The sequence below is a fragment of the Arvicanthis niloticus genome, chromosome 15, assembly GCF_011762505.2.
Source record: "Arvicanthis niloticus isolate mArvNil1 chromosome 15, mArvNil1.pat.X, whole genome shotgun sequence".
NCBI lineage: Eukaryota > Metazoa > Chordata > Mammalia > Rodentia > Muridae > Arvicanthis > Arvicanthis niloticus.
The window spans coordinates 23,832,146-23,854,078 of record NC_047672.1 but is presented as its reverse complement, the minus strand read 5'-3'; the positions used below and the strand labels follow the sequence as shown (position 1 = coordinate 23,854,078).

The 21,933-nt window shown below is 37.4% G+C and overlaps 1 protein-coding gene across 11 annotated transcripts in view; it reads right to left on the bottom strand.

The window, feature by feature from the left end:
* Positions 1-21,933, bottom strand: part of Braf (B-Raf proto-oncogene, serine/threonine kinase) — a 128,232-nt gene that overhangs the window by 86,308 nt on the left and 19,991 nt on the right. For all 11 annotated transcript variants that reach the window (XM_076913500.1, XM_076913499.1, XM_076913496.1 and 8 more), the window contains exon 2: positions 4,050-4,151. In XM_076913500.1, the coding sequence (XP_076769615.1) occupies positions 4,050-4,151 (102 nt within the window). The remainder of the gene's footprint in view (positions 1-4,049; positions 4,152-21,933) is intronic.

Genomic DNA, 21,933 nt, shown 5'->3' with positions numbered 1-21,933 from the left:
CTGGGGAAATGCAAAGCAAAGGCACAATAGAATAAATACCACTTTACATTCATTAAAATGGGTATTATTAAAGCCAAAACAGAAAATTTTCAGTGTTGGTGAGGCTACTGTGCAAGAAAGTAAAATGGTATAGGCACAGTATAAAAAGGTGTGGGAGTCCCTTTAAATAATGAAATGACCACTGTATGCTCCTGCTATTCTAAGTCTGGGTATAGATTCAAAGACATGAGGGCTGTCCAAGCCTAAGGACCTGAGTTTGTTCAGGATCAACAATCCACACTGCTCACCACTTCTCTGCCTTTTTCTACAAATGCTGGCTCAGCTGTAATCACTAGTTAATTGTACAGAAGATAAACCTACATATTGATCAGGTTACCATTAGCTTCAAATATCAGATTTTAAAGCCACAAACCCTGATGACATGAGAACTCCTCCAAGTTGTTTATTAACTTCCACATGTGCACTGTGGCATGTGTGTGTGTTTCTGTGCAGAAAGTATATAAGTATAATTTTAAAACTTGTTTTAAAAATTGAAGAATTTTTTATCAATTATCTTTTATTCAATTTTATTCAATTATCTTTTACCCATGGCCATTAAGCATTTTTTGTAATCCAAGCATCCACAAATAGGCAAGCAGTCTAGTACAAGTATCCCCCTGGAAAGGAAGGACATTTTACACATGTACTATCCATGATGCAATATGTATAGTCCTTGAAAACATGCTAAGTAAAATACGCCAGTCACAAAAGGACAAATGATGTGATTCTATTAAAACAGTTAAATTGACAGGCATGGGAGTACGTAGTTGTTATTACAGATCATGATGAGAAGAAAATGTGGATTTGGAGCCGGGCAGTGGTGGCGCACGCCTTTAATCCCAGCACTTGGGAGGCAGAGGCAGGTAGATTTCTGAGTTCAAGGCCAGCCTGGTCTACAGAGTGAGTCCAGGACAGCCAGGACTACACAGAGAAACCCTGTCTCGAAAAAACCAAAAAAACAAAACAAACAAAACAAAACAAAAAAAAATGTGGATTTGGTAGTTAATATGTAAAATAAAAAAGATGAGTCTTAAATGATGAAAAGTTCTGGAAATGGATTGTGTTGATGGTTTAAAAATAAAATGAATTTGCTAAAATTTTATTTATTTATTTTAAATTTATTTATTCTATGTATGTGAGTGCACTGTTGCTGTCGTCAGACACACCAGAAGAGGGCATCAGGTCCCCATTACAGATGGTTGAGCCACAATGTGATTGGTGGAAATTGAACTCAGGACCTCTGGAAGAGCAGGCAGTGCTCTTAACTGCTGAGCCTTCTCTCCAGCCCTAAAAATTTATTTTTTAAAGTGGTAAATTCAATGTATCTTTTATTCTAAGAAAAAAATATTTAGGATTTTTAAGAAGTGAACCTACAACCCTGAAGAATGGTGCACCTCGGGAGTCATCAGAACTGGCTTTTGACTGAAGTCCTTCAAAGTTCAGTCCTTTCCCTTGGGTTGGTCAGCTAGCTTTCCACAGGCAAGCATCCTGTCATCTGTCAGTATGAAATGCTAATGAAGACTAATATTCTAACTCCTTTATATGTTCATTGTCTATACATCCCTCTCCCCCTGAAGCACAATCTAACAATCTATTTGAAGATACAGATTTTTGGCTCTTAAACTTTTTTTTTTAATATCACTGCAAACAGTATATATATATTAGAGGGCATTCAGTGAATATCCCTATCTGTAGAACCTTAACATATGTCAGGAACCATGTTATTTTAACTATAAACTCAATTCTTAAATTATTACATATAATACTATTCTAATTTTTTCTAAAACATTTCATAAATACTCAATATAATTATATGATACTAGTACATATGGAATCTATTACTTTGTCACATACTAATAATATAACCCCTTTAAATTTTGCTCTGATGTTATACTTTTTGGAACATATGATTTAAATTTGTATGCCTAGTTGTAAAAAGAAACCAATCCAATTAAATACAACTAAAAAAAAGTCCCCAATTTGTGTAACAAAGAATAGATAAAGAAATGAGAAATGTTTAGTCCAAATAAGAACTGCCTGGTGGCAGAATAATGGCAGAGACACAAGAGGACAGCAGAGCAGTAGAATAAGGCAGTGGGCAGTACTCCAGATCTGTAAACTGGAGGTCCATCTGCCTTCCTCCCTTTAGCAATAGTACCTACTACTTGAGGTAAGTTACTTATCCTCTCTATTTAGCCTAAAAACGGAAATAAAATACCTATGCAGGAGTTTGCTAAAAGTAATTATAAGTATTAATAAAAGCACTTAACATAGTACAGAGCCCAGAATAAGAATAAGCACAAATTTTTTTTTAACTAATCAATTTTCAAGGGTTTTTTTTTTTTTTTTTTTTTCCTTCGGTTTTTGGAGACAGGGTTTCTCTGTGTAGCCCTGGCTGTCCTGGAACTCACTCTGTAGACCAGGCTGGCCTCAAACTCAGAAATCTGCCTGCCTCTGCCTCCCAAGTGCTGGGATTAAAGGCGTGCACTGCCACTGCCCGGCAATTTTCAAGTATTTAAAGTCTGAAGAGTATGTGTCTGGCAAAAGCAACCCATCATGACTGTAAATAAACATGCTCATTGATTCAAATGTGGTAAAGTCCCCAACAGATAGAGACAAACTGTTGCTTATGTTGTACAGTTGATAAACAAAAACGAGCAGTCTCACTAAGACTATACTAAGACGACTTCTTACTTCTTTGCTTGTCCTCCTATACTACACAACTGAACGTACAGATAGACTTCTAGTCCTGCACTGATAGCATAAGCAGCAGTCAAGAGTAAGACAAGAAGAGAATGGTTTAGTTGGTGTTTCCAAAATTCTAAGATTTGTTTTATAAACACAAACTTAACTTTCTCACAAAATAATGAAGACTTAATTTTCCTTTAAAAAATAATTAAGGGGCTGGAGAGATGGCTCAGCAGTTAAGAGCACTGCTTGTTCTTCCAGAGGTGCTGAGTTCAATTTCCACCAATCACAAGGTGGCTCAACCATCTGTAATGGGATCCGATGCCCTCTTCTGGTGTGTCTGAAGACAGCTACAGTGTACTCATATACACAAAATAAATAATTCTTAAAAAAAAAATAGATTGCTCAATTAGAACTTTAGTTAGAAGTCATTCAAACCATGTGTTAAAATCTCTGGTATCTGAAGCCAAATGCTAACTTCGTCTTTGGCTTGTTTTTCTGTTTTGAGGCAGAGTCTCACAGTATAGCCTAGGTGTCTTGAACTATGTAGCCCAGGTCGACCACAAATCCACAGACATCTGTCTGCCTCTGTTTTGTAAATGCTGGGACTAACAGGGCATACCATCATGCAATTATAGTTGAGCAAGAGTTACTAGAGAAAGGCAGTAGAAAGCGTGGCAAGGAGTTTTAGCTGTAGAGTCTGACTGACTAGACTCTGCACTAGCTTGCTTGCTATGGATGGACTGACTTTTAGGAGAAAACTAAGAGCAAGAAGGCCTCTTTGTGACTATACAGTACCTACTGTCTCACAGGATTAAGAACAACAGTTAACTACAGATGGAAAACTTCACTTAAGGCAGATGATACAAGTCCCAAGGCATCACTAAGCAGCAAGACTGAGCAATGCTGCGCCATTCCAAGATTATAAATTCTATCTATGAGGAAGCAGAAAACAACTATGGGGAACATATTTTTAAAATATTTTACAAAACCACACAAATTTCCCAAGATGGTAATTCATTCTGCTGACTCCCAAAACAGTGTGCTTTTTCTTTCTCTCTTTTTAACAATTCTTTTTTTAAAAATTCAGGCAATATTTTGAAGTTTATAGGGGATATCACTCTCAGTTTTGACATTTTCCAAATAAAACTAACACATGCAGATTGCAACAAGTGAATGAAAACAAGACTAAGGAAAAAAAGATAAAGTTAATTCTTCCAATGTTTCTAATCCTGCTCTCTAAAATAACCAAAACTATGACTATAAAACATTTTAATACATTTTTCCCTCAAAATTGCTATAAAGCAATACTCAAAACTTACCTCCAAGTATATTGACGGTGGGTTATGCTCTCCACCAAATTTGTCCAATAGGGCCTCTATATGTTCCTGTGTCAACTTAATCATTTGCTTGATATTCCACACCTAAAAAAGGCAAAAGAATCTAAATCAAGATCACTTAGCATATGAATTAAAAATATTTTAATGTAGACAAACAGAATGCAGTAACTATCAGTATTCTCCTCAAGGTTCTAGACAATTTATTATGGTTTTATGATTATTAGTCACTGTATTAACCTTTTTCTATCTAGTAATGTATCCCTATCTATAAGAGATTCAAATATCTGCATATTCAGAATAAATGATCAAAAGTAGCAGTTATTATATTAAATAAAATAAATCAGACTCAGAAATACAACCACTACTCCACATATCCTATACTGTGGAACCTACATTCAAAATTAAATACACACACACACACAGAATAAATCATAAAAATCTATTTTTATCTTTCATCAAATTTGGGTCTCCTCACTAGAAAGCAAACTCTTTTTAGAGTTTGTTACTGTAATGGTTAATCTTCAGTGTAAACTTGACTGGATTTATATTCTTTTTTTTTTTTTTTTTTTTTTTTTTTTTTTTGTGAAAGAAGATATTGGCCAGGTGGTGGTGGCAGACACCTTTAATCCCAGCTCTTGGGAGGCAGAGGCAGGAGGTGCTCCATGAGTTTAAGGCCAGCCTGGTCTACAGAGTGAGTTCCAGCCAAGCAACAACGAAGGCTACAAGTGACAGCCAAGGTTCTACAGAGGAACCGTGTCTTCAAAAACAAAACAACCAAAACCAAAGAAAGAAAGAATATACTGTGCCTGGAGAGTTGAACAGAAACCAGCAGTCTCACAATGTAGCCTCATGAAGGCTGAACTGCTCTAAGATGGGAACAAATGAGAGGCCAGAAACAAGGGCTTCCTGAGATTGGGATTTAGACATGTTTCTGCCCAGAAAGCTGGGAATAGATGTAGTAATAACCTGGTGATCTTTGCTACCTGCAGGGCCTGAATCCTGTAGACTGTTATGTTTATTCCAGACTCTTCCTAGACTCCTGAGTGCTGTTTCTCAGTCAACAGAACCCATTCTTATGAAAGAAGTCACAGGTACTTTGCAAGAGTTTCAGTGTAGTCATGCCCTAGGCTTTACTGTGATAACTGTCACCAGAAAACTGTTTCCAAAATTGTACTATGTTTAAATATATTTAAAATAAATTGTTTGGAGTCAGACTCTTTGAACCAACACAAGCTAACTAAGTCAGTCATGTTGAACCGGATTTCCTTCTTGCCTCAGTCAGATCGTTACTCTGCAGGAACCCTGACACCCTCAATCCATGGATCATACAGTGCAAAAAGAGAAACCACTTCTGAGAGTTTCCTCTGACCTCCAAACACAAGCACCATGGCTCATGTGCTTCTATATTCATACACATGCTTCTATCATCACACACACACACACACACACACACACACACATACACACACACACACACACACACACACACACACACACACACACACGAAAAGTAAAAAGAGCATTCAAAATAGTTCAACAGGCAATAGTACTTTCTACTAAGCCTAAGAGCCTGAGCTTAATTCCCAGGACTGTTATGGAGGAAGAAGAGAACCAAGTCCTGCAATGGCCCTTCGACCTACACACACACACACACACACACACACCATAGCATGCTTGTGTCACTCCTCACAACCACCACATGCACCATAAGTAAATAAATGTAAGGTTAAAAAAAGATGCTAAAGATGCCCTTACATTTATAATTGGGGTGACTCTAATCATGACTGCTATAATCCTTGCACCCTAGAAGAATGCTAGTCAGTGAGTACACAGCACTCACTTGGCAGAGTCTACAAGAAGACTCCACTCAGAAAAGAGGCCTAGATTTACAGAACCACAGAGTTCTGCTATAATCAATTTATTTAGTCTTTTAGTCACAAATACTATAAGCAACACTCAAAAGACAGTGAAAACCCAACAAACCAAAAAATCACAATGAACAAACAAAATAACTGAATGAGGAAAATAACAAGTGGGTGTTGAGGACAAGGCTTGAGACAGGTAGAATGAAATGTATCTTCAGAGTTCTAAAATAATATTTTAGAGGGAGCACTTCATGGTCTGTGAATACTTTACAGATATAATGTTACTATATTTAATAGAAAAATAGTACCTTGGGTCTGGGAAGATGGCTCAGTGGTTAAAAGAATACTTGCTGTTCTTGCAGAGAATCCAGGTTCAGTTCCAAGCACCCACATGGTGGCTCACAACCATCCATAGGCAGGCACATACATAATGAACACACACACAGACACACACACAGGCAAATTATATAAATACATAATTAAATAAGCAAATGTAAAGAAAATAGTATCTGGCTCATTTACTATACGTGGCTTTTCATCTCCACCCTAAAAATTAGTTTTTTAGAATTTGTAATTCTAATGATAAAATCTCTCCAGTTTTCCATTTAATTTGCTCTGTATATTTCAATAACAAGTGGGTACTAAGACTATTGTACCATACATAAAATATTAACTTGGTGCGGTGCTTAGTTTATATCAGGCACTGTTTATATACTTGTCTCTATTAGTTTATTTAACTACTAACAACTCCTCTCAACAATTCAATGAGTGTCTTGGTTTTATTACTTGATCTCATGAAGTACACATTTTAGCTACATAAAGTCAAGCATTAAACAAACATAACATGTCCTATTGTGATTAAAAAACAAGGATATATATACAAGCATATTTTTTTTTCAAAGAAACAAACAGATGAGCTTGAGACCAGGATATGGAGGGCTATTAATTTAAAGATCTGAAGGAAGGGGAGTAAGCACAGAAGGCATATCTGAAGGAGAAAGCTAGTAAAACAGAGGAGGAAAAAAATACAAAAGCATTAATATAGGGAAAAGATTGGCTCATGTGTGACAGGCTGATTGCATTAATGCCCCCAATTAACAGTTTTTTAATAGGCACACCTTTTAGTCTGTTAACTTTGCAAGTCCTCTTTCTATTCTGACCCTAGGCTTCTTCAGAGACTTGGTTGTTCTTGTGCTATCTTGCAGCACAATATTGGCAAACATAACCCAAGCAGCGGTTTGAAATGCAAATATGAACGACTCGTTATCTTGCACAACTGAACTTTGCTTGCTCTTTCACCTCTGATCTGCTGGGCTCTAAGAACATGCCTCTGCTGGCCTATTAGCACAACACTGTGCCACATAAGCTATTCTAGAATAGTTAGCTATCTAGAACCACCAACTGGTCACAGATAAATGATTTGAACTCAGCCAACATTAGTGTAATTCACAATAGCATGATTTCACAACTGAAAATAATGATTTTAAGTGCTAGGCTTTACAGTGGTTTATTATATTACAGAAAATATACTGTACAGAAATATGCAATAGAACACACAAAAAACACACATGAATGCTCCTAACAGTAATATTCCTAATAGCCAATATGTGAAAACAGGTGGACATTGTTATGCATGCCTGTAATCCCAACACTGGGGAGAAATAGGCAGGAGGGCTGGGAGGACAGACTGAGTACATGAGACCCTATCCTAACAGAAGAGCCGAGGACCTGAGGGAGTGGTTCAGTTGGTAAAGTGCTCGCCATGCAAGTACGAGGACCTGAACTCAGATCCCCAATGAAAAACAACCCAAATGTTCATCTGCTAATAAATAAGTAAAATGCAGTGCATCTATTAAAATAAAATGTTATGCAATGAAAAGGAAATAAACCATGCAAATGTACTATAACATAACAGAAATTAACCTGGAATACGCTGTACTAAGTGCAAAAAGCTGGCAAGCAAGGACTATATACTATAAATTATTTAAAATTGTCCACAATAGGGCAATCTATAGAGAAAGAAACAGATTAATATGTTACTTAGTTACTCGGGAATGGAAAGGGTAGAGGGATTAAAGAAAGATTGCCAAGAGTTTCAGGGAAATCAAAATATTTTAAAGTTAAATTTGGATGGTGAGAAAGATGAGAGGCCATCTTCCCTGGGGCACTTAGCAGACACAAAGCACTACTAAATAGCTGTTACTGCTAGAATGTTCTCTAAGTTCACACTGTAGACAATGTTGCTGTTCCCTTTGGGAGAATGAGGCACTATGACTCTAAGGGTTTACGGACTTTCTTTTGTGCCCCTGGTTTCCTTGAGTGAAAAACTATCAGTCAACTAACCTTCAGGACTATCCTTCAGTTAGTACCAACCATCTGGAATAGTCCATGGACATTTTGAAGACAACTACAAATCTGAGTATGGAAAGCAGTGGGAACCTAAGATTAAAGGAGAGATAACCAAAGGCTTTCTTCTTGTCAAGAGAGTACAGGAGAAAATACAGATGCTGAGCATTTGAACGGCATCCCTTCACAAGAATTACACAGAATTGCCACAAAGGACAATTATGACAGTGAAGAAAAACCTACATTATTCTGCAAGTCTAACTCTATTAAACCTTTTAAGGTAACTTTCTTCGCTTTAAAAATATGAAGCTAAGGCTGGAGAGATGGCTTGCAGTATGTTCCAGGGGAATACTTGCTGTACAAAAGCCTGACTACATGAATTCAATCCCAGAATTCATGCCAAGAGAGGTTCCTGTCTGTAATTCTAGCACTTCTATGGCAAGATGAGAGGCAAGATAGGAGAACTGGCTATAAGCTTGTATTTTTAGATGTGTGTGTGTGCGCGAACACACACACACACACACACACACACACACACACACACACACACACACACACACACAGAGAGAGAGAGAGAGAGAGAGAGAGAGAGAGAGAGAGAGAGAGAGAGAGAATAAATATTTTTTAAACAGAAGCTAGTAATTCTTGAATCTTGGCTATTTCAAGCTTTTGGGCTAATATCCACTTATCAGTGAGTAAATACCATGTGTGTTCTTCTGTGACTGGGTTACCTCACTCAGGATATTTTCTAGTTCCATCCATTTACCTAAGAATTTCATGAATTCGTTGTTTTTAATAGCTGAGTAATACTCTATAGTGTAAATGTACCACATTTTCTGTATCCATTCCTCTGTTGAAGGACATCTGGGTTCTTTCCAGCTTCTGGATATTATAAATAAGGCTGCTATGAACATAGTGGAGCATATGTCTTTGTTATTTGTTGGGGCATTTTCTGGGTATATGCCCAGGAGTGGTATAGCTGGGTCCTCAGATAATGATATGTCCAATTTTCTGAGGAACCGCCAGACTGATTTCCAGAGCAGTTGTACCAGCTTGCAATCCCATCAACAATGGAGGAGTATTCCTCTTTCTCCACATCCTTGCCAGCATCTACTATCACCTGAGTTTTTGATCTTAGCCATTCTGACTGGTGTGAGGTGGAATCTCAGGGTTGCTTTGATTTGCATTTCCCTGATGACTAAGGATGCTGAACATTTCTTTAGGTGCTTCTTGGCCATTTGAGTTTCCTCAGTTGAGAATTCTTTGTTTAGCTCTGTACCCCATTTTTAATAGGGTTATTTGGTTGTCTGGAGTCTAATTTCTTGAGTTCTTTGTATATATTGGATATTAGCCTTCTATCAGATGTAGGATTGGTAATCATCTTTTCCCAGTATCTTGGTTGATATTTTGTCCTATTGACAGTGTCCTTTGCTTTACAGAAGCTTTGCAATTTTATGAGGTCCCATTTGTCAATTCTTGATCTTAGAGCATAAGCCATTGATGTTCTGTTCAGGAACTTTTCCCCTGTGCCTAGGTATTCAAGGGTCTTCCCTCAGTCCTACTTAGAAGGAGTAACAAAATACTCAAGGGAGCAAACATGGAGACAAAGTGTGGGACAGAAACTGAAGGAGGGGCTGTCTGGAGACCATTCCACCTGGGTATCCATCCCATGTGCGTCACCAAAGGTAGACGCTGATGTGGATGTCAGGAAGAGCATGCAGATAGGAGCCTGATATAGCTGTTTCCTTAGAGGTCTACCAGATTCTGACATATTCAGATGCAGATGTTCACAGCTAACCATTGATCTGATCAAGGGGTTCCCAATGGAGGAGTTAGAGAGAAGACTGAAGGAGCTGAAAGGGTTTGTGGCCCTATGAGGAGATCAACAATACAAACCAACCAGAGCTCCAAAGGGCCTAAACCACCAGCCTGGGAGCACATAGGGAGGGACCCATGACTCCATCTGTATATGTAGGGGAGGATGGCCTTGTCGGGCATAGGTGGGAGAGGAGATCCTTGGTCCTATGAAGGCTGAACACCGAGTTGGGAGGGGAATTTGAGGTTGGGGAGGTGGGAGTTGGGGGGGGGTAGGTGGGGGCGCATTCTCATAGAAGCAGGAGAAGGGGGGATTGTATGGGAGTTCCTGGGTGGTGGGGGGAAGGGGTAAGGGGATAAAATCTGAAATGTAAATATAATATCCAATAAAAAATTTAAAAAAGAAGCTAGTAATTCTTTACATTAAAATGTACAGGTTTTTAAAGATTTATTTAAAAAAGAAATTTAAAAGTAGAAAAAAGACAGACAGACATGACGGGCAGTTCATGCCTATAGTTACGGTATGAGGAAAATTTGAACCCAGGAATTCAGGGCTGGCTTTAGCAACCCAGAAAGAGATCTGTCTCAAAAGTTAAAATGAACAGTATAAAAATAAATAAAACGTGAAGTTCTACTGAACAAAATAGAAACAGAATTTTAAGATACTTTAAAACTTTAAAGGAAAAACCTTAGTTCTACACTTAACTCTTTAGACTCCTCCTTTCTTTGTAACTAACAGCCTCACTGCAGAGTGAATATAGCTCCCAGGTCCCAGGCTAGTCTGCCATCTGAAGCTCTCAGACGTAGTTCTATTTCCAAACCTTCCGTGAAACTCCCCTTTGCCTTAGGTTCTAGGGGAGAGGCTCTACTGTACTTTCTAAGTAGGCTCCTGTCAGGATTTATTTGCCTGAATACAGCTAAAGCAACAAAGAGAAAACCATGAAGAGAATTTCTGTGACTCATTAATTTCTCAGAGAAAATATCAATCAGTTCCTTGAAAGTGCCAGGAAACAACTGGAGGTGATGGCACACACCTTTAATCCCAGCACCCAGGAGACAGGTAAAGACAGGCAGATCTCTGTGAGTTTGAAGCCAGCCTGGTTTACAGAGAAGGCTATAGCCAGGGCTACACAGAGAAACCCTGATTTGGGGGGGAAAAATCAATAAACCACAATAAAATTGTAGCCTAGGAATCACAAAGGTAAAATAACTGCAGCCTAGCTTAAGTCTTATGGCAGGAAAAGTATTATAAGTAATTTTAACTCAATAAATTCAAAATAAACTTGAGATAGATACTTTTGTAAAAAATTTAAGTACATTGCCAAAATCATCTCAGCAAAGATGGAAAGCATAACTAGGCCAATAAACATGTAAAGAAGTTAAAAATTAGCCAAAGGTCAATCCAAAGGAAACAGCAGGGTTGATGGTTCCATATCTCCCTCCCTGGAGCAACTGGATAATGGGGGCTATCTCATCTCATCTGCTCCAAGGCTGGCAGGAGTTACCAACAAGTGAAGTAAATAGTTGATACACACAGATGGACGATTCTACAGTGAAATTCAGACTTAATCTCCCCAACTTCAGGCAAGGATTTAATTAATAAGAACATGCTGAGATAATGGAACATTTATCATATGATAGGTTGGAAATTTTAAAAAAATTCTCTTAATATCTCAGAGAAGTGTTAATACCTGTACAAATTTAAAATATTGAAAGAAAAAGTAAAAATCAGAAGAGTAAAATTGTGCTTTTTGTGGTACACATTCATTTAACCAGCATCCAAAATAACTGTTTAAGTCTGCTTAGGGATATAGCTCTGGGGTAAAGAGCACCCACCCTCTAGCCAAATTTAACAGGGGGGAGAGGCAGAGTTTCAGATCAATAAAATTAGAGATGAAAGTAGCACATTACAACAGACAACGAAGAAATTCAAAGAAGTGAGAGACTTGTATATTAAAAACTTGACAATGAAAAAAAAAACTGAAGCAATTAGATGGAAAGCTCTCCCATGTTCATGGATTGATAGAATTAATACTGTGAACATGCCCATTCTACCAAAAGCAATATACAGATTCAGTGAAACTCTATCATAAAGTTTCCTAAATCAAAATATTCTGTACATTTATTAAATATTTTTTATTTTTCTTGCAATGCAAGATTTAAAAAAAATATGCTTTATATAACCAACAACACCCCAAATTCATACAATTTAAAATCTTAAAGAACCAAATAGCAAATATTTAAAACAACTATATTCAATTTTCTGGCCCTTTTTGGGTTCTTATTTTTTATGTTTCATTGTTGTTGTTTTGGTTTTTGTTTGTTTGTAACCTTGACTGGCTTGGAGCTTTCTGTATATATAGGTCAGGCAGACGTCAAACTCACAGAGATCCACCTGTCTCTGCTTGTGTGTTAGTATGAAAGGCACGTGCTTCCACATCTGGCTTCTAAATCTTGTCTTAAAAAATATTTTGAGAGTTTGCTTAGCAGTTAAGAGCATCAGTTGCTCTTTCAGAGGACCGGGGTTTGATTCCAGAATCCATACGACAGCTAATAGCCACCTTGTAACTCCAATTCCAGGAATTCAACCTCCTCTTCTGGCCTCCTTGGGCACAAGCATTCAAGTGGCACACACATACACTCAGGTAAAAGAGCTATGTAACTAAATTTTTAAAGAGTTTATTATTTTTATTTATATGTATGTATGTGTGCCTTCATGTATGTATGTAGACATGTGTACAAGTGCTTATAGGGGCCAGAAGTGTTGGAGCTGGAGGTACAGGCAAGGTAAGCCGTCTGATGCGGGTGCTGGGAACTACAAGAGCAACAACTACTCTAAACCACTGGGCTATCTCCCCAGCACTACTTATTCTAAATCTAGATTTCTTTTTTAATTGAGACAACCAATCATTTCCTGAGTTACCCTGCTTCATCTCTTACACCCACACACTTCATACATGCTATTCCTTTCCCCTGGAACATTCTTTGCCTAGTAGCTTTCCAAATTAAGCAAAACTTTAACTGTGGCTTTCTAAGAGGGCCTTTTTTCATCTCAGTCTGTACTGAATTTTCATTAAATTCTTTTTTGGAATGTATCACAATTCGAATCCATATGTGTACATTTATTTTTTCATAATGAGTTTTATGGCCATCTTATTGCAGAGTCCACATGTAAACCCAAGCACATACAATAAAAATATTTAATGTACTATTTTACTGCTATAAAGTGGTTTTTGATCTGATCAGGATTATAGTTTATAATGTTTTCTCTGGAAATAGTGCTTAGGTTAACTAATAAGTCAGAAAGGTACAAAAGGAGGCAATTGCATTAAAAGCATACTACAATTAGCAGCAAAAGAAAAGTAGTAAGAGTCTGAACTTCTGTTGAGAGATTCAATATTTTTACAACCCTGTAATACACCAAAGAAGAAGCCAAGGTTCAGAGAGTAAGAAGCAAGTATTCTTAAAAAAAAAAAAAAAAAAAGGAACTGTAAAAACATTTTGTGTAGTAATTCAGCTTTGCATATAGATGACTGAGACTATTAAGAGAAATTATAATCCCAACTTCAAAATAGATCGTCACAAGCCCACCACTGATGTGAATGCAAAAGAAGCCCCTTCTGTCAGTCAGTTATGTCTGGTGGCTGATTAACTACATCAGATCACGACAAAAAATGTAAACACAAGCCAAGCATGGTGGCACACGCTTTCAATCCCAGCACTCAGGAGGCAAAGGCAGGTGGATCCCTGAGTTCGAGGCCAGCCTGGTCTACAAAGCTAATTCCAGGATAGTCAGAGCTACATAGAGAAATCCTGTTTCAAAAACCAAAACAAAATGAAAATGCAAACACAGACCTTACACATTAAACATTAAAACCATAAAATGAACATTTTAAATTCTTAGGGTCAATGGTCTTCCATTAAATATGACTGACATTTAACCTAACAGCAAAATATATTTTTAATTGAACAACTAACATAACCTGATTAGGTCAATTTCAATTCAAAGAGCAAAAGCTTTCTTTTTTAATATTATGGCTGCAATAGTAGATTATAATGTAATGGTCAAAGTTGTAATCGACATAATGGGTATATACTCAAGTTGAGATACTCTTTTGCAGAGATGTTAGCTAGCTAAATTATTTAGTATTAGACTAATATAAACCATTAAGAAGAATCAGTGTTTCACAGTTGATTACACAAATAAACCACAGCTTCTTCAAATAGTTTAAATCTCACTTGGGGTTAGTATCAGAGAAACATGAACATACGGTCAAGAGGCAGTATGCCCCAGGCCAGTTGTATAACCTTTTAAAACAAACTTTACCCACAAAACAGAATTTATAATATCTACCTCTCAAGAGTTGTTGAGAAAAACTTAGTATTTGTTGTATAAGTGCACAGGCTTTACACCTCTAATTCCAGTTTTGTCACTTAGCTGTATGACCCTAAGGAGTTAGTCTGTCACATCATCCAGTTTGGACTGTGCCTCCTCTAAAGTTTTTTGGCATATCAATATTTATTCATGTGTTACATGCATAACACAAACTTCATAGAGCTAATTTGAGAGATTCTCAGTATCTATCAGAAAATGAGTTAGAAACTGAAATACAACTGAATTAAACAATTCATCAATCTAATAATAAAATGAAGTCAACACATCATCACTGTAAAACATTTCCGTGTATTAAAAGATTTCTGCAGTTCTATGATGCTGTGTCTGGCATGGCCTAAAAGGTACAGAGTGACATGGCTTCCTGCTCCTGGAACAGAGCTAGCAGGACATGGTCCTCCAGGAGTGTTCATGGGTTGCTGGGCATGATACTTGTTTGCATAATAATGTACATATTTTCTTTATGTTCCTCCTTTAGGAGATTTCTTATGCCAAGGTTATCTGGGAATGTCCTCTTTGCCAAGGTTAATGACTGACTCCATAATAATCAGAGACAGCACTAGTTTGGGAGGTGAGGGTGTGTCTATGTCCTTAGCAAAATATTAAGAGCTGTGACCTTCAAGACAGCCCTTAATGCTGTGGGAAAGAACTCTGAAAACATGAGTTCAAGAATGTATAACTTCTCACCTATGCACAATATAAGGATGCAATATGAAATATGAGGGGCTTCATGGACCTAAAAGAAAAAAGTCAGCTGCACTATGAGCCAGCTTGTCAGAAAGATATTAGGAAGGAGATAAAACTATTTGGGAAGTGGTGATCACAGAGCAAGATCCTACCCAGCTAAGTTTTTTGTTTGTGTTTACAAAGGCAGGCAGATTCCTGAGCTCAAGGACAGCCTGGAACAGAGCTAGTTTAGTACCAGGTATAGCAGGAATGGTGACCTCAGAGTCAGATCCCACTCTGCTAGTTTATTGTCTGTGCTTACAAAGACAAGTAGATCTCTGTATTCATTTGCCAAGTTTAAAAAATGTGCTTGCTGTCTTGTAAGAATCAAGGGGCTAAGGTCATATCAAGGGGCTGATTCATAGAATAATCAAAGGGGAACTGGAGTAAATGACTGAATTGATATGCAAAAAAAAAAAAAAAAAAAAAAAAAAAAAAAAAAAAAAAAAGACTGCACATTGGTCTGCAAGAGCTGAGCCATCTGGATGAGCTGTCTGGAGATCTCCAGAGCAAGCTCTCTCAGCGGAACACAGGCTATTAGCTTGTACCCCACATTGACTTCAAGTTGGTTTTTTCATTGCTCTCAAATACCCCTTCTCTCAGGAACCCCTCTCCAAGCTGAGGCTGGTCCTTAGTACTACAGCAACTACTTTTAATTACCCGATGATGACGTGTAATTATTCACCCAATATTTATTACCAAATGCCCACAGTATTCTCACAAGTTCCTTACCTCTGGAATTCATAGGCTTGTTCTAGTTTGTCTTTTTCCCTAAGTCTAAAAATTCTGACTCCTTCCATTATTCTTTAACAATTTAGCAATTCTCACTGTTAACTGAATTTTCAAAATGCTACTTTTTAGTGTTTCACAAAATTGAGGTTTTTTTCACTAAAAAAAAAAAAAATCACCTGGTTGCTTTAGAAAGGTGTAGATAGCAGGACCTCATGCTGAAAAGCCAGAACTTATGGGGACAAGATCCACATATTTTGACTTTAAAAAAGTATTTTCAGTGTGTACTCAAAATCAATCTGAAACATTGCTATAAAAATCTGCCATACGTATTTGCATAAAATGAAGTCGACTTTAATTCTGATTAAAAGGACTGTGTATGTGGGGGTGGAGGTCTGTGATGCCTAGCATGCCACAGACCCTAGGTTCAATCCCTTAAAACTTGATTGTCAACTTAATGGGAATCACATGGAGACAAGCCTCTGGGTGTGTCTGTGAAGAATTTTCTAGATTAGGTTAATTGAGGTGGAAAAACTAACCTTAAATATGAGTGGTGTCATTCCATAGGTTGAGATATTGGATTGAATAAAAAGGAGAAAAGAGAGCTGAGTTCCAGCATTCCTCAGCCTCTACACGCTGACCATATGCAAAGAGACCAGTTGCCTCAAGCTCCTGATACCAAGCCGGTGCCATGAGGACTGTTGCCCAAAATTGTGATCCAAAATAAAACCTTCCTTTCTTGACTCTGTTGATTGTTTTTTTTTTTTTTTGGGGGGGGGGGTTGTTTGTTTGTTTGGGGGTTTTTTGCTTTTGTTGTTGCTGTTTTTGAGATAGTGTCTCTCAACATAGCCCTGGCTGTCCTGGAACTCACTATGTAGACCATGTTGTCCTTGTGTGTGCCTTTCTCTGCCTCCCTAGTGCTGGGATTGAAGGCATGCACTACTATGTCCCAGCCTTAAATTGCTTCTGTTAGGCATTTAAAGAACAGCAATAAGGAAAGTAAGTCATACAGTATGTGTATAAAGTGAGTCCCTCATTATTTCTTACAACTATATCTGCACAAGATTATTAAAGGACCCTAAGAAAGTGTGGCTTTTTAGACCCACACTTCACTTATGTTTGTATAACTTACATACTGACATATTTGTGGGATACATTTATTTAAAAAAAAAAAAAAAGACATATACCATGGGCCAAGGATACAAAATATCTCTGCCTCAATAATCTGAGCTCACAGTAAGGTACAGGTATACTGTCTTAATCAAGTACAGTACAAAATAGTTACTTCATGTAATATAGACGTACATAAAAATTTTAGGATAGTACCAAGCAAACAGGAAGAATGTGGGGTGGGAGAAGGGAAAGGAGAGGAGAGAAGACCAAAAGATGTAGATAAATACATCTGGAGAAAATGATCAAAGTTTTTTTGTTGTTGTTTTTGCTTTTTCTGAAACAGAATCTCACTATGTAGCCCTGACTGTCTTGAACGTGTTATATAAACCAGTATGTATGTATGTATGTATGTATGTATGTATATATATATATATATATATATATATATATATATATATCTCAAAATCAGAGATTTGCTAACCTCTGCATTCTGAATACTGAGATCATAGGTGCATGCCATCATGACTGGCTAGAACTAAATTACTATTATTATTATTATTATTAGTAGTAGTTGTTGTTGTTATTGTTTAAATATTATTTCAGGAAGAAATCAGAAAACAAATTTCCAGAATCTGTTTTCTCCTTCTGGACCCAGAGACTGAACTCACTCAGGTTGTCAGGCTTGGCAGCAAGTGACTTGGTCCACTGAGCCACTTCACTGCCAGAACTAAACTTTAAAGAATAAATACAAAGTTAATGGGACTGGCCAGACAGCTCAAATCGTAAAGGTTCTTACTGTGAAAGCCTGTTGACCTTGAGTTCAATCTCTGGAACCAACAGAAAGGTAGAATGAGAGAACTAATTCCACAAAGCTGTCCTCTGACTTCCACATGCACATCATGGCTTGCCCCCCCTCCCCCCAGTAATGTGCCCAGATATAAATTTTTTTAAAGTTAATAAATTCAGAAGTCTGATATGGTGGCATAGGCCTTCTTTCCCAGAACTCTCAAGACTGAGGCAGAGATCATGAGCTCCAAGTCAGACTAGGGTATAAAGTAAAACCTTGCCTCGAAAATAGATAGATGATAGATGTCAAGAAAAAAAATTGAGTTTAATGTTTAAGGTTCTCCACAGAGAGTGTAAGCAGCATGTTGAAGTGGCTAACTCTTGCCATGAAGGACTGCTAGGGCATGGCAAGCCTGACTTGTGTAGTAGTCCACATTCAAGACAGTCCACCATTTCCAAATGTTTCCACCTCAGGAAACGCTGAAATAAAGATCAAACCTAAAACTCATCATAAAGAGTGCAGGCTCAGAGGTTACTTTTAAAGCTCACTGAACAGTCAAGAAATATAAAGGGGCACATGCTTTCAGTCCCAACAGATAGAAAGCAGGAAGAGGAACATTTCTGTGAGTTTAAAGCCAGGCTGGTCTCCATACTGAGTTCCAGGTTAGCTAGCCAGGCCAATATAGTGAGACTCAATCAGAGAGAGAGAGAGAGAGAGAGAGAGAGAGAGAGAGAGAGAGAGAGAGACAGAGACAGAGACAGAGACAGAGACAGAGAGAGACAGAAAGACATACAGACACAGACACAGAGACATAGAGAGAGAGAGACAGAGAGACAGAGTCAGACAGAGACAGAGAAACAGAAACATTTCTCTAGTCTAAAATAAAAACTGTACAAGATACAGATAGATCTCAAAGACTTATCAGCTCTAGTTGTTGGGTTTCAGTCCCTACCTGGCATACCATGTCCCCAACATTGAACTTTCCAGCCCAGGGACTGGGCTGCCCTTCCCCCACTTTGAGGCTCTTCTATATATAATCTGGACATTTTGATCTCTCTACTTTTTCTCTTTTCTCTTCTGCATGCATTTTCTCTCTTTCAAAATAAGTTAAAAATAGTGCAATAAAATATGTCTACTAACCCAAGAGTTAGTCAAAAATAGGATGCCTATTAATGAAATCACTTATATCAATAGGTGATATGATCACCTCAATAACAATGAGGAGGATGTAGAAAATTTCAATATTCATATATGATGATTCAGAAGAACTTCACAGCAAACTACAAATCAAGAAACATTCTAAAACTTCACATAAATTATCTATAAGAAATTTACAATAAGTCACTAAATACATATTTTTAAAGATTTATTTATTTTATATGTATGAGTATTTTGTCTGCATGTACAGATATGTGTACCACACACATGCCTGGTGTGATGGAGCCCTTGGAACTGGGGTTACAGACAGTTGTGAGCTGCCGTGTGGGTGCTGGGAACTGAACCCAAGTCCTCTAGAAGAGCAATCAGTGCTCTTAACCACTGAGCCATCTCTCCAACCCCAAGACCCATTTCTAAGAAAGGAAAGACAAAGATGACCATTATTATTTATGACTATATATGGAAGGCCCTAGCTAATATATTAGAATAATAATAACCATATAAAACATTACTTGTACATGTAAACATTATTTTAAAATCCTGACAATGTAATAGTGAACTCGAAAAATACTAAGCACTGTACCAGAACCAGATATAAAATCCAAGTACAATCCAATCAACAGCTTCTTCCATACAACTTTATTTTTTAATTTTTATTTATTTATTCACTCATTCATATTCATTTATTATTCAATTTTATTTATTATCTCAAGACTGGAGATGACTCTGTGATTAACAACACCTGCTGCTCTTCAGAGGACGTGAGTTTAGTTTTCAGCACCCATATCCCACAGCTCAAAACTGCCTATAACTCTAATTCCAGGAGATCTGACACCATATTGTGGGAGCCTTGGGTATCTGCACATATATAGCAAACACACACAAAAACACACATACAAATGACAATAAAAATAAATATATTTAAAGCATCTCATTCACAACAGCACAAAAGGTTACAAGAATAAAAACTAACTCCCTCGTCTCCAAAGTGAAGAACACTGTATAGAAAAGTAAAACCTATTAAGGAAAAAACCATAAACACCTAAGTAAGTGAAGATAAGATATTCATGAGTTGTGAAACTCTGATTATAATTATAAATCAACCTATATAAACACATAGTCAATAAAATTACAGTAAAAAAATCCTTGTGATGTTTTGAATAAGTATGGCCCTCATAGACTCATGTATTTGAATACTCGGCTAATAGAAAGTGATACTATTATGGGATGTAGCCTTGTTGGAGAAAGTGTGTCACTGTCGTGGTGGGCTTTGAGGTCTTCTATGCTCAAGCTACACCCAGTGTGACACAGTCTCCTTCTGCTGTCTGCAGATCAAGATGTAGAACTCTCCAGCACCATGTCTGCCTGTACACTTCCATGATGATAGTGGACTAAACCTCTGAAACTATGCACCAACCCCAGTTAAATGTTTTCCTTTATAAGAGTTGCCTTCGTCATGATTTCTCTTCACAGTAATAAAACCTTAAGACAATCCCAAATGGACTTGTGTAGATCTTCACAACTTAATTCTAATAGTCTCATGAAGAGTAAGTTAGTATAGGTTTGCACAAAATCAACAGAGGCCGGTATTAGCAAAAAACAAGACACTATATTAAAAAGATTAGTAATTGGACCTGACACTATTAGAGACAAACATAGATGACTAAGATTTGTATTTCTTTTTGTTTTAATTTTTTGTTTGAGATTAAAATATAATTACATCATTTCCCTTCTTCCATTTCCTCTCTCCAACGCCTCTCAGGTACCCCAACACATCTACTCTCTTTCAAATTCATGGCCTTTTTTCCTGTTTTGTATTTCTAATCTACTTGAACTAATTTTATATTCTGTAATTAAATATATAATATACCACTAATTAAATACATAATTATATGTTTATTCTACTAATGAATGTCTGAATTTTGTATTTGGTGGTTAATATCAATCTACTTTCTTTGTTGGTAATGGTGGTGGTTTGGTTTTTTTGAGACAAGGTTTCTCTGTGTAGCCCTGGTTGTCCTGGAACTGACTTCGCAGATCAGGCTGGCCTCGAATTCAGAGCTACATCTGCCTCTGCTTCCCAAGTGGTGGGATTAAAAATGTGCACCACCACCACCACCACCACCACCACCTGGCCTCAATAAGCCTTCTTAAATATATGCTTTCATTTATGACTAAGGTAGCAGTTCTCAACCTGTGGGTCACAATACCTTTGGGGGTCACATACTAGATATTTACATTACGATTCAAAACAGTAGCAAAATTAGTTATTTAGTAGCAACACAATAACTTTATGGTTGAGGTCACCACAACATGAGGAACTGTGTTAAAGGGTTGCAGCATTGGGAAGGTTGAGAAGCACTGCTCTAGGGAGAAGGTTGAATGGCAAAGCAGGATTCTGGGGCTGAGATCAGGATCAGTATCAGCTGGGAACTTAAAGGGCAAATTATCAGTTTCCACCCAAGTCCTCTTAAATCAGAAACTGTAGGAGTGGAGTCCAACAATTTTAATTCTTATGCACATTCAAGCTTGAAAATAGTTGGAGTAAGATAACTGTTTACCAGAAGTACTGCTTGTTGTAGGTCACCTAATTATTTTCTAAAGTGAGTTTTCTAATTAACACTATCACTAGAAATTAAAGAAACAATGCTCTACACAGGTTCTAGGCCATCCAGGGCTACAAAGTATAACCCTGCCTCAGAAATAGAAAACAACAAAAGGCTGAACAAGAACTCATCCCTTAAGTCTTCTGCAAATGAAGTTAGGAGCACTTGATTTCCTCAGCAGCTCGATGACATCCAGAAGCACTAGGCCACTGAGCAGCAGACAACACTGTCTACTAGAGACAAATTGGCTGACAAGTTACAGGACACCCTCAATCATGCTGCATGTTTCCTTGAAATGAGTCTTTCTAGTCTACACATTTTCAGAAGA